At 46.1% G+C, this 14131-nt stretch overlaps 1 protein-coding gene across 1 annotated transcript; it reads right to left on the minus strand.

Annotated features, from left to right (window-relative positions):
• Positions 1–1096: 1096 nt before the first annotated feature.
• On the minus strand, positions 1097–3295 carry LOC127756255 (uncharacterized). The gene is made up of 6 exons (XM_052281645.1): positions 2900–3295; positions 2313–2633; positions 2001–2216; positions 1777–1869; positions 1618–1698; positions 1097–1531 (listed from the first exon to the last, which is right to left on the minus strand). The coding sequence occupies exons 1-6, from the start codon at positions 3293–3295 to the stop codon at positions 1097–1099; spliced, it is 1542 nt and encodes a 513-aa protein (XP_052137605.1).
• Between the last annotated feature and the right edge of the window lie 10836 nt (positions 3296–14131).

A 14131-nucleotide genomic window follows, 5' to 3' on the forward strand; every position in this document is an offset into this window, starting at 1 on the left:
CCAAGGTTGCTTGGTGACTATTTATAATTTGCCACCAAGTAATTGGCAACTAAAAGTATGCTGTGTCCAACCCTCCTTGGTAAATACATACATCCTGCCAGCTAGAACATTAATTACTTTGGTGACTAAAGATTTGTTCACCCACTGCATAATTCAATTCAGACAGAGCAATTAATAGAAACTACAGTACTATGGCAATTTGATGTGCAATTCATATATGAATCAACTAGGTTACCATAGCATCAACTGCAGAATAGTGCTACAATAAACTCATCTCAAGCTTCACCTTTGAGTACATACTTGACACGGTAACACATTAAAACTGATGTGCGGTCTTACAAGGAAATCATTATACCCAAAAGTCAACTTCTAAAGGAGTAATCTATTTGAAGAAAAATATGAATCACTTCTATCTGAATAGAACTACGAATCACTGTACCACAAAGTAAACAAAATTTCTGTAGTACTATGGTTGAGTTTATACAAGTCTCTTGGAGCATCGCAACCTGATGCTTGTTTTGAAACACCATGATGAGTATTGTCAAGATGATGTAGTAGCCTGGGAGATTACATTGCGGTGTTCCTGAAAAAAAGCTAATCTCAGGGAAATTAGAAAATGTCATGGACTGGATCACATATATAAAATGTTCGTATTCACTACTATGTTGATCTGGTCGATCCTCTAATCCTGTCTTCTTTAAAATTGTTAATGATGAACTTATTTCATAGGAACGAAGTTTCAATTTAGTTGCAACTTTAAGGTGCATGGAGTATGGGAAACATTGCTAAAATTTAATTGAAAAAAATTCAGAACAGTGCTATGACTACAGTGGAGTTTTAATAGAAACAGGACATAAAAAGTCGATTGGAAAATTTATAGAATTCCAGCGTATACATTAGAGATTCAATTCAAACATGAATTTATAGAAGCAGTACTACATGCATGCTCAAGTTTTCATATGGTTTGGGCAATCAATTTCTAATAGTAATACCTCCTAATCAAAGATCTTCAAAATCATGATCTCCTTGACATTCCATCCGAAACCAGTGAACCTATCAAATAAATTTAACAAAAGTTAATTGGCATTTCTATGTATTATAACACTAAGTTCTGCTTTTCTTTTAGAAGAAGAAAATGTTGCATAGCGGATCCATCAATTGAAGTTGTGGTTGTGTGGGATGGTCCTGAGGCATCATTATCATCCATAGCAGGAGGTGGAATACCAGCAAGTTTGGACACGACACTGCGCAACCAATCAAGTTGCTTTTGTTGAGATTCAAGCTGATTTTGTTGTACTGCAAGCTGGTTTTGTTGAACTGCCACAGTTTGTTTTGTAGAAGCCAATTCTTCTTCCATTTGTTGATAGGTGTTTGCTGAAGTTGATGAAGCTCTTCTATTAGGTTTCGGACCATGACCTCTCCCTCTAATATATCCATATGCCTTCCCAAGCACCTTCTCACAAATTTGTTGCTCTGTCAGCTGGATTGCACCTTCTTGTTCATTTTCATGCTGCATCTGTAACATTGTTTCCTTTATACAGAAAAAAATCAAAAGTTTTTGTTAGCACAAGAAGACACTTAACTATAGTGAAAATGACTCGTTAGAATGATACTTACATAGTTCTGTCTAGCATCTCTTGACGCCCATCCTTTGTCACTACAATAGCATTCCTTGTACAATGAGATTTGATCACAACTCTGCCAAGACATAATATTTACTTAAACAGATGCTTACAAAAAATAAATCATAAGGAAAATAGATGAAATTTAGCTTACTAATTCATGCTGAAGTGCCACAAATGGTTTGGTTCCCTTTTTATGAACATATGACAGTTTCATCCGATTAGCTTTCCCTATAACTGATTTTTTCTGCATATGACAAGAATAGCCAAAGGAACACATAGAAAATGCCTTAGTTAATATGAAGAAGAAATAAATTTAGCTAGTTGTTAAGAGGCATGCATTCAGATATAAGATAAAGCATGCAAAGAATCATATACCTGAAATTCTTCTGTTTCGAAATGATCACAAAGCCAAGTCCAATCACCAGGTCTGTCACGAAGGGGTTCATATGGACTGTTACGAGCACTGTCCCCACCACCAGACTTGAGATAATGAGTATAGCATCTATGGCGAAATGTTTTATAGCTTGACGAAAATAGTAGCTCCAGACAGCCTTTAACATGAGGTTCAGATAGATCTAAGTTGAATTTCATCTGCAAAAGATAGAATTCAGATGTTAGTATTTGCAAGATCACTCCAGAGAAGTCAAAGATATTACATAAAGGAACAAAAATGATAATATTATACACCTTCAGAAGCTCATACAAAGGTTCTTTGTCAGCCTCACTAAAATTGTTCCAACCAATGCGTTTGATAGGTGCATGGTACCTAGTAACAATCCCAATCTCCCTTGAAAGTAGTTCATGATTTTCTCCAATTGGCCTCCTCTCTACTGAAATATTCAAGTTCAGTGGGTGACCAGCTTTTTTGATCAGGAGCTCCAGACCTTTTGATTTATTCTTTCCACGCACTTTCTTGGAGTTGGAAGTAGAAACATGCTGAGTTTGTGGGCAATTAGATGGTTGTGAGTTTCTTGGAGGCCAAACTTTCTGTCCAGGTGCCATCTGCAGCTAACAATAAATAAATAAGTGAGCATAATCAAGTAATGGAGTAACAAATAAATAAATAAAAACAAACAAACTGCACAAACAATTGATAAGAGTAAGAAGTTTTGACAGCATTATTAGTTCATATATAACTAGAGCAATAATTAAAATATGTAACATAAGTTATATGAAGGAAAACATTCATTAATTTACTTCCATACTTACTGATGTATAATAGAATCACAAGAAATCTAATTCTCAGTTTCTTCTTCACATTCACTTCGAGAAACAGGACCCTCCTTTAAAGATGCTATCTCTTTTGGATCACTAACAATTTCTAGAATCACATCATCGCGACTCAATGTATTAGCTTCAAAAGTATCATCCAGAACAATATCACCACCCTCTTCTTCTTGAAAGGCAATATCTTCATTAGCACCGATGTCTAAAGCACTTTCACTCCCAGCACTCCAAACCTCTGGATCAAATAGGTGCCGATGGTTAACCTTTTGCACTACTTGCCAATTCCCCTTCAATTTAGTATCAGGTACATAAAAGACCTGCTTAACTTGACTAGCCAATACATAATTGTCATCTGTGTACCAACTTTTGCTTATATTAATACTAACAAAGTCATTGTCAATGATCACTGGTTTGTTTCTCTCCAGATCGTACCAATCACACATAAACAATGCAACTTGCCGATCATTAGGATAATCCAAGATATATATGTCTGTGAGAGTACCATAGTATGTTATGATTTTCCCTTTATGTGGACCCTCAACGCATACTCCACTGTTTTGTGTTTTTCGACCTTCCTCCCGCTCCTTTGTTAAAAATCTAACTCCACCAATAATACATCCAGAGTATTTATGTACTTTTTTGTGTGGTCCAATTGCAAGGGCATATAAACAATCAGATACTTGGGATGAACCATCCTTGCGCAAATCTATAACCTTATTGCCAAAAATAATGCATGTTAGCTAATGCAAACAATGGACATATAGTTTATGTGAAGCCAAGTGTGAGCTTACTCTTTTTCGCAGCCATGTAGCAAACTCTTGTTGCTGTCTATTTGCTATATTTCCCACGCCTTGTGCCTCTAAAACGTCCTCATGCTCACTAAAATGTTGTTGCGACATGTGATATATTAGTACAAGTAACTATGTAATTATTTGTAACTATTACTGAAATATCATTTTATTTTACTTACTATAGGAACCCTTGCAGTTCTTCACAATTATTGAGCACGTACCAACACAGGGAATTATATTGATCTTGTGTTAGGATTACGTCATTCTTGTGACCAAAAGCACGGAATCTAGATGAAAATATTGAGTAGCGATCAGCGAATTGCCTCTCTCCATCATAGTTTCTCTCTTCCCTATTGAACCTTGTCTCAATTCCATTGAGATACATAGAGCAAAATGTTGAGCACTCCTTCATAATATAGGCTTCCGTGATTGAACCCTCTGGATGTGCCCTATTGCTCACCATGCCTTTCAAAGTACCAAGGAACCTACATACCAATAATATACACTTACTACAGTACAATGACAAAATTATAGAACAAAGAGAAGGATCCTAATCAACACATACCTTTCAATAAAAAAACATCCATCTATACTGTACAGGTCCACCAAGTCTTGCTTGTTGTGGTAAATGGACTGCTAAGTGTACCACAATATCAAAAAATGCAGGTGGAAAAATCATTTCCAATTTGCACAACACAAATATTATTTGTTCTTCTAACTTTTCCAGCACATCAAGCTTCAATGACTTAGAGTATAGTTGACGAAAAAAGCTACCTAACTATAATAGTGCATCACAAATTTCTTTCTGCAAATACCCTCGAATTCCAATTGGAAGTATTCGATGCAAAAGCAGGTGGAAGTCATGTGTCTTCAACCCAGTTATTTTCCCCTCTTTATAGCTTAGAAATACTGTGTGCTAATCAAATTAGTGCAGTCAACCAGATTTGTAAGTCACACTCATGTTATACTCATGTTATAGCAGATCAAATCTCACACAAAAACCATTGAATAATAGTGCATACAAAAGAATTTTAGGTGTCACATCGGATGTTTGATCGGATGTCAGAAAGGGTTTTCGAACACAAATGAAAAAACTAATTTCATAATTAACTCGCCTGAAAACTGCGAGACGAATCTTTTGACGCTAATTAATCCGTTATTAGCATATGTAGGTTACTGTAGCACTTATGACTAATCATGGACTAATTAGGCTCAAAAGATTCGTCTCGCAAGTTCTCCCTAACTGTGCAAGTAGTTTTTTTAATCTATATTTAATGCTCCATGTATATGTCCAAAGATTCAATATGATGTTTTTGGGAAAAAAAATTAGGGAACTAAACCAGGCCTATGATGTCTCACCCTATAGTGTATGTCTCCCACTTGCCTTGTTCTCCACGCAACCAACATTTTCCTCTTTTTTTACACATTTCCTCTTTTTATTTCTACGGGAGAAGCTCCCCTCTTTTTCTTTTTTCATCCGTGTATCGCTGCCCATTCTCGTTGTTTTTCTTTCTTTTTTTTAATTGTGCTCAAGCCAAGAGTAATCGCTAGCTAGAGGGCATAGTGTGTTTAGTCTGGTTGCCCAAACATGGATTTTTTTAGAAATATTATTATTTTAATGGAAAATAACAATAATAGTTGGCATCCGGATTTATCCGCCAAAATAGGGTCTATCGAACGACAAAGGATCGATAGGCCAGGCAATCAAACGAGGCGTGTTCAACTGGAACATGTCGAGCTGCGGGCGTTCATGTCGAACTTCGGCCATTCAACAGGCCCCATCGCCTGGCAACCGTAGTACGACAGCCCCCTCCCCCCCCCCCTCACCAACCCTATTGAACAATGGGAGGTTAACAGGCCCGTTTATATCACCTCCCCACCGAGCCGATTGTGCACATATTTTCGTCGAAGGAGCTCAAGACCACATCGTCGTTGCCGTCGCCATCGCGCGGGAGAGCCATCATGGCCGGGAGGGAAGGGGAGGCGACGGTGGTTAAGGTATGAACTTTTAATCCTTAAGTATGAGGCATGTGAATTTGTAATCCCGAAGTATGAGGCTTGTGAAGTTTTAATCCCAAAGTATGATGCTTGTTATTTGTTAATCGTTTCTCATTGTTGAATGTTAATACGTATAATTTGTTCATCATTTCTCATTGTTCAATGTTAGTACATATATTAAATTAGTTATATGTTAAAATTAGTTCGAAGTTAGTACATATTTTGTGAGGTGAGTAGCAATGTATTAATTTTCAAATAGTGATCACTAAGAAGACTTTATTGGGTAGTAACATGGTAAGACAATTTGGCATGTTATTTTAGGATGTTAGGTGATGTGCCTTTTCGTGGTATTATGGCGATGTTCCCATACAACTTTGTGACAGTGGAGTAGATTCGACTGTATATGCATTCGTCGATACTAGCTTGAATGCACCAAGGCAGTTTTTTTTTTACCAAATCCAAGGCAGTTTATTATGAACAACGTGCTAGGGTGGCTACATAATATGTTCAAGGTAGATCCATTGTTGAAAATTTTTATCATAAAAGATGTGTGGCCGGTAAGGGGCTTGCATCTACTGGGAGTTGGAGAAATTTTGTGGCTAAAGTAAAGGAGAAAGGGTATAGTCTGGCAATACTGGTGCAGAAGAAAATAGATGTTTTTGGAACCGCGAGACAAGCTGCACGGAGGTGGAACAATCTCCTATTGTGGTCGTGGAAGAAGTTAGTGTTTGTACGAGTGGTCAAGGCAAAGCACCGAAAGAGGTTATTTCACTGGTAGAGTTCGTTGTGCCTGATAGTAATTGCCCGGCCAATGAATAGGATGACGATGAGTCGGACTCACCTTTGGTTGTTGACGTAATGGAGGAGAATGAGGCGACAGCGGAAGAGGTAGAACTAAAAAACAAGGAAACGAACGTACCTGATGATTGAACGACCATATCGATGAGTCGTCTGAGGATTAACGATGGTTTAGATGCCCACTAGCGGTATGGTTGTAAGCAGGTGCAGTTCGACAGATGTTTCATGACAAAGGGTACCTACATTATGTGGTGAAGAGGTGGGCATTTCTACAGAGGCGGGATTTTAGGGTGAAGATTTCAAAATAGGGCGATGTATGACATGAAGTGCACAAGGCCTGGATGTCCCGGGAGAGTGCATGGTTAAAGCCACAACATGACAACTATGGGTAGCTTCAAGGGTTGAGCAATATATCTGTTTGTTGGACAATACCCCTTTGGTATACAGGATCATGATGGCTGCATTCGTCACAAAAACTAAGCCAAGCCAACTCGACCTTATCCGCTCGTCTCACCACACACCATCGCCCTCTCTCTCTCTCTCTCTCTCTCTCTCTCTCTCTCTCTCTCTCTCTCTCTCTCACCTAATCCTCTTCATCCGCCATTCCTCTTGTCCTTCTCCTCCTCCCCTCCTCATCCTCTCTCCATCCCATCTTCTCCTTCTCTATATCCGGCTGTGGCGGTGGTGGTGGACAAGGCAGCTCAACCCCTCTCCCTCCCCCCCACCCCATCGTCCTTCGGCTGCCGGAACACGAACTGCCTCTCCCCACGGCGGGAGGACACCGAAGGGTCGTCGTTGTCGAGGCCGATGGCTCGCCGGACCTCTGCGATGGATGGCTGGTGGGTGGGCGGGGACGGCTTGAAGCGCTAGGATGTCCGCAAGTCAGACCCGCAACGCCGGATGTGGCGGATGGACTCCCCCACAGTGCCTCTATTTATTTGTGAACTAAAATGGAGGAAAAACATGATTCTAGACTTGGGTGGCTATTGGTATTTCTTAACGTCACAGATAGAATCCGCAAACGCATGGAAGAAACCGATGTAGCACTTTACCCAGAAGTATTTTAGAGTATCGATTTCCACAGGGAACGTATGAGTTCAACTCCTCGTCAGGTTCATCCAAGGACACAAAGCTAATGTGGGCAGAGGACACAGATGATTTCCTAATAAGAAACAATGTCTAGGGAAAGCTTAACTTTAATCTTAACGCAATAGTTCAGGCACTGACAACCCGCTATTCCCAGATATCACTCTATTACGTACCCAGACAGGGAGGACTTAAGTGCTCTTGAGGGCTGTCACCACCTCTACACCCACCTCAAACATACTATGGAATACGTAGCAACCACCGAAAATTAATTACCCAGACACCGCATCTACGTAATTAATAACTACTCTAGTGCCGATCAAACACTAAAGCAATCACTATAAATTAATGGACTATAGAGAACAATTATCACGTATGCTAATTAGGAACTAACCAAGAAGTAATTCTCACTAAGCGAATCTTAATTACTCAGAATGATATTTCTATTAAAACAGAGTAATTAACAAGATACAAAAGTAAGAGGAGATTGCCGATAACTCCGGGATTTCTCCGATTTCTTCTACCTTACTCTCTCCCTATTCTAATATATAATAAAGTACAGTAGAGCCTCTTGTAATTCAACTCATGCCTTGGTGTGTGTGAATGAGGGAGATGATAGGGGTATTTATAGTGTGGAGCTTGCTTGGGAGTGTGGAGATCCTCCATGGCATCCAATGAGCATATTCACTCTCCTCATGCCAAGTGTCCATTTGGAAGACGGTTGGAGCGTCGGAAACGGTCATAACTGTCATTGGGAGAGCGTAATCTACCGGATGCAACTTCGGCCTGGGCCAGCGGCCTCTGTCAGGATCGGCCGAACCCTTGCCGGCTCTGTTGGCCCCGGTTTTCAGCCTGGACACTCATTTTGGGCCCTTCAATCCATTGGTATGAATGTTTGACCCATTTGGAGGTGTTTAATTGGGTTTTTAGGTCTAAAACTCCATATGTTTGGATACGAGTTTGATTCTCCTCCTCCTTCATATATATTTCTTCTCAATGTAGGTAGTTTGTCTCCTGTATACGAATATACACTAACACTCGTGGAAATTGTTAGAAATAAATCCTATCACTATGTTGGATGTTTTACATCTATGGTTTTATGCAGGTATTGACGGCGTTAATTTGGCACTTAACAGCCGTCAACAGTGGCGAGTGGTGTACATATGGTAGTAGTTGTGCACTGATAGGGGGAGCATTCGTCTTAGCGATTTAGCCTTGCATATTGGTAGGCTGGAGTAGTATGAATTAGTCTTAGCGATTATTCAGAGGAGCTACCTATTTGCTCGCTAAGAGTAGTTTGGGCGCCTTACTTTGTCCAATACAATGGTTTAGTGCATCATGGGGAAACATATGTGTTTGCCGCCACGGTGTTAAGTTTAAGGGATAGGCCCACCACCTAGTGGCTCTGGGTCATTCCCAGGGTGGAGTCACACTTGTCGTCGCTGATACAGGGCTAGACACTAGACAATGTAACGGTTATGTTGTGACCTCTAGCCTGCCCTTAATATGTAGAGTGTGCGGTGTTAGGCCGGCACCAAACCAACTAGAGTCATGTGGATTTGTACGAACTCTGCAGAGATAAAACTAACCGGTTAGCCGTGCTCGTGGCCAAAAGTGACTTGGGAAGTACTCCATCCGTCCCAAAAAAGCTAACCTTGTACTAGGATGTGACACATCCTAGTGCAACGAATCTGAACATACTAGGATGTATCGCATCCTAGTATGAGGTTGTGAGGTTGTTTTTTTTTTGGAGGGCGGTACGGAGGGAGCAGCATGAGTATAATTTTAATCTTTCTAAAAATGCTTTTAAATATGGTTGAGAATAGGAACTTGATGATGGTTTTAATTATAATTATGACTTGCTAACGTGGAAGGTGTAAGTGTGATGTTTTATGATTTCTGATTGTCGGAGAATGAACTCCTCCATCAGGGGACTGTGAGGCCCCCCATTGTGAGTTCGGCCGGGGGCAGCGGGTGAGATTCAAGAGTTTGGTGAGCGAAGCTGTGTGACCTTCAAGGGGTTCCATCCCCAAAGACGATGAGATAAAAGGGGTTTATACAGGTTCGGGCCACTGATAAGCGTAATACCCTACTCCTGTGCTTGATTGATTGAGTGTAGAACACCAGTGCTTGGGGTTGCGAAACTCAAGCGCCAGTTCGCTTGGGAGTCCCCCCCCCCCCCTTTTTTCCACTACTAGGCCTGGACCTCATTTTATACCTCAAGGGGTTACCACATGGGCCCAACAACCTAACCTAGCTCTGGTGGAGAAGGATTACAATCTTTGCATTAAATGCAATGCATGTCTTGTCTCTTGACTTGGGAAGCAAGCGCAAGTCATCTTGATGATGAGGCCTGTCAAATCTTGCCGCCTGACACGGGGGGTGCCCCTGTCAGTCACCATTTAATGGGTGAGGACTTCTGGGCTCCTATTACACCGGGAAACGGGAGCCTGGCTTTGACCAGAGCGGGAGGACCGACTCCGGCTGGGATAAGAGGATGAGAACCTCTCACCATCATTATTTGATGGGACATGTCAGGCTGCACGTTGCCTGACACACGAGCAGCACACAGGCGCACTACCCCAGTCCCATCGGTCATTCGACCGGTCACAGACCGGTTGAGTGCACTGCACGCCGCATTAAATGCGGCGTGGCGTGACTACTCGGGCCGCCATAAATGCGGGTAGGTGGGCACCTGGAGACGGACACTTAACCCACTGTACATGGTGACCTAGAGAGGGGGTCAGGGGAGCCCGACCCCTAGTCATGGGAGGGGGCCGCCGCCGCCCGACCTCGGGTCCGATCCCCTCTCGGGGGAGGGCTACGTGGCGCCTGGGGCAGCCTTCTCCCTCTAGTCTCGGCCAGGGAGTGGCCGCCGCCCCATCTCGGGCCTGACTCCCCTCGGGGGAGGGCCACGTGGCATCGGGGGGCAGCCTCCTCCATCCAATCTCTGGGAAGGAGTGGCCACCACCCTACCTTTGGCCTGACTCCCCCCTCGGGGGAGGGCCACGTGGCATCGGGGGGCAGTCTCCTCCATCCAGTCTCTGGGAAGGAGTGGCCGCCACCCTACCTTGAGCCTGACTCCCCTCGGGGGAGGGCCACGTGGCATCAGGGGGCAGCCTCCTCCATCGAGTCTCGGCCCGGGAGTGGCCGCCGCCCTACCTCGGGCCTGACTCCCCTCGGGGGAGGGCCACGTGGGTCTGGGGGCGGTCGCCGCTCCACCCGGGCGTCACCCTCCTCAGGGGATGCCACATGGGTTTGGGGGCGACCTCCTCGCTCTAAACATGATACCCCCGGGTCCATATCACCGACAGTAGCCCCCGGCATTAGCCCTGACCAAAACCTTCCCCAGGTGGTCAGGGTTAATGCCACTCTCCTAGTCTGATGATATGCGGGCCCGGCCTCTTCTTCTTTGCTGGCACTAGGACCCATGCGCCTTTTTCGCCCCAGCTTGAGGGCGACTCGCTAGCCCGTACCTTAGGCTGTGAACTTATTTTCTATATATATTCAGCAAACGTTGTTAGATTCTCTCGGGCCCATGACCTTACGCCGCGTACCTCGCTTGCCCCTGCCATTTGTTAACCTCTGTTCATGTTCTACTTCATCTATTCAAACGATTATTTTCGTGAGTGTGAGGACTGAACTTTCTATAGCCAGCAATCTTCACCCGCGATCAAGCTAAGCTGGGTGCCGTAGCCAGCCGGCGGGGCCAAAGCCAGCCGCTACGGAAGAGCTAGCACAGGGGGCCCAGGCGTTGACGGTACCCAGAGCTCGACGCAGGGCTAGGATAGAGCTAGGAATCGTAACTCCCGCACTTTTAAGCAAAGAATCGTTTGAATGGATGAAGCGAATACAAACTTTTTGTTACCAAGGGAGGCAAGCCGGCGCGCGACACATAGGTACTGGGGGACCGCGAGGAAGAGATGGGCGAGAGATAAATATAAGCAATAATAATTCTATGCAAACGATTATCTTCGCGCAAGTGTGAGGACTGAACTTTCTATAGCCAGCAATCTTCGCCTGCGATCAAGCGAAGCTGAGCGTCGTAACTAGCCGACGGGGTCAAAGCCAGCCGCTACGGAAGAGCTAGCACAGGGGGCCCCGGGCATCGACGGTACCCAGAGCTCGACGCAGGGCTAGGATAGAGCTAGGAATCGTAGCCCCCACACTTATAGCAAAGAATTGCTTGTATGAATGAGGCAAACACAAACCTTTCTTGCATGTCGCGACCTTTCAAACCTTTAGCTCGAAGAGGGCCCCCCACCATGGGTTCCGAACCATTTTGGGAAGCCTGTGACCACTTAGCAAACGAGGTAAGGTTCCCACGAGCCTATGTCCCCACGCTACACATTCTGTTTGCTCTTTCCTTTCGGTGGCCTCCTTCTAATATCTCTCCCTTCTACACGGACGACTACTTTCGCATGAGTGTGAGAGCCGAAAAACTCTAAAGCCAGTGATTCCCGTCTACAGTTGAGCCGGGCCGGGCACCATAGCCAGCCGGCGGGACCAAAGCTAGCCGCTACGGAAGAGCCAGCACAGGTGGTCCCGGGCTTCGACGGCACCCAGAGCTCAACTTAAGGCTGGAATAGGGCTAGAAAACTTAGCCCCCACACTTAGCGAGGAAATGTTCATGTAGATGGGAGAGAGGTTGGGCTCTTACCACCGAGGGAGCAAACAAATGCGCAACACGTGAGCGTCGCAAGGCCATGAGAAAAGAACAGGGGGAAAATAAATATAAGACTTCAAGCTGTATTAAGCTGATGAATTGAAAAATTGAAAATACTTGAAGCTTGAAAGGACGATTAGTTGAGCCGGGCCGGGCACCATAGCCAGCCGGTGGGACCAAAGCTAGCCGCTACGGAAGAGCCCGCACAGGGGGTCCCGGGCTTCGACGGCACCCGGAGCTCAACTGCAAGAGCCCTCCCAAGAGTAGACTGAGGCAGGTGGCAGGGTTCATGAGCGATCCCCGCGCTTGGCCCTGGAGGGCCATGGGGAAGAAATTCGCCTTGACCCGGTCGTCACCCCACGCCGCCTCTATGATCGTCGTATGGATCTGGAGGGACTCGGAGGGGTTGACGCTACCGTGGTACCTCTCAGTGAGGCTGGGCCGGAACTTTGGGGGCCATCGGACATTCCGAAGACTCGCCACAAAAACCTGGCCGCTAGCCTTTTCTGATGAGAATGTGGGGAGCCTAGCCCCCTGCCTGGGGCGGCGCGACACTCCTGAGGAGGCTGCGCCTTCCCCCGCATTGGCGCCGCCACGCTCGTCACGCCGGCGCTCGAAAGAACCTCAAAAATCACGAAGGCGCCCCCTACCTGGCGCGCCAGATGTCGAAGAATAAACTCCTCCATCAGGAGACTGTGAGGCCCCCCATTATGAGTTCGGTCGGGGGCAGCGGGTGAGATTCGAGGGTTTGGTGAGCGAAGCTGTGTGACCTTCAAGGGGTTCCATCCCTAAAGACGAAGAGACAAAAGGGGTTTATACAGGTTCGGACCACTGATAAGCGTAATACCCTACTCCTGTGCTTGATTGATTGAGTGTAGAACACCAGTGCTTGGGGTTGCGAAACTCAAGTGCCAGTTCGCTTGGGAGTCCCCCCCCCCCTTTTTTCCACTACTAGGCCTGGACCTCCTTTTATACCTCAAGGGGTTACCACATGGGCCCAACAACCTAACCTAGCTCCGGTGGAGAAGGATTACAATCTTTGCATTAAATGCATGTCTTATCTCTTGACTTGGGAAGCAAGCGCACGTCATCTTAATGATGAGGCCTGTCAAATCTTGCCGCCTGACACGGGGGGTGCCCCTATCAGTCACCATTTAATGGGTGAGGACTTCTGGGCTCCTATTACACCGGGAAACGGGAGCCTGGCTTTGACCAGAGCGGGAGGACCGACTCCAGCTGGGATAAGAGGATGAGAACCTCTCACCATCATTATTTGATGGGACATGTCAGGCTGCACGTCGCCTGACACACGAGCAGCGCACAGGCGCACTACCCCAGTCCCATCGGTCATTCGACCAGTCACAGACCGGTTGAGTGCATTGCACGCCGCATGGCGCGACTACTCGGGCCGCCATAAATGCGGGTAGGTAGGCACCTAGAGGCGGACACTTAACCCACCGTACATGGTGACCTAGAGAGGGGGTCGGGGGAGCCCCTAGTCACGGGAGGGGGCGGCCGCCGCCCGACCTCGGGCCCGATCCCCCCTCGGGGGAGGGCCACGTGGCGCCTGGGGCAGCCTTCTCCCTCTAGTCTCGGCCAGGGAGTGGCCGCCGCCCCACCTCGGGCCTGACTCCCCTCGGGGGAGGGCCACGTGGCATCGGGGGGCAGCCTCCTCCATCCAGTCTGTGGGAAAAAGTGGCCGCCACCCTACCTTGGGCCTGACTCCCCCCTCGGGGGAGGGCCACGTGGCATTGGGGGGCAGCCTCCTCCATCCAGTCTCTGGGAAGGAGTGGCCGCCACTCTACCTTGGGCCTGACTCCCCTCGGGGGAGGGCCACGTAGCATCCTCCTCCATCGAGTCTCGGCCAGGGAGTGGCCGCCGCCCTACCTCGGGCCTGACTCCCCTCGAGGGAGGGCCACGTGGGTCTGGGGGCAGCCTCC

This window comes from Oryza glaberrima, chromosome 12, assembly GCF_000147395.1.
Source record: "Oryza glaberrima chromosome 12, OglaRS2, whole genome shotgun sequence".
NCBI classification, from domain to species: domain Eukaryota; kingdom Viridiplantae; phylum Streptophyta; class Magnoliopsida; order Poales; family Poaceae; genus Oryza; species Oryza glaberrima.

Bases quoted from the DNA above. Each gene is read 5' to 3' on its own strand.
- LOC127756255 (XM_052281645.1), bottom strand. From the start codon at position 3,295: ATGTGTGATTGGTACGATCTGGAGAGAAACAAACCAGTGATCATTGAC. The intron at 2,217-2,312 runs GTGTATAATATT...TATCTTTTGCAG, and splicing joins CTTTGTATGAGCTTCTGAAG to ATGAAATTCAACTTAGATCT. The intron at 1,699-1,776 runs GTAAGCTAAATT...ATGTCTTGGCAG, and splicing joins TGGCACTTCAGCATGAATTA to AGTTGTGATCAAATCTCATT.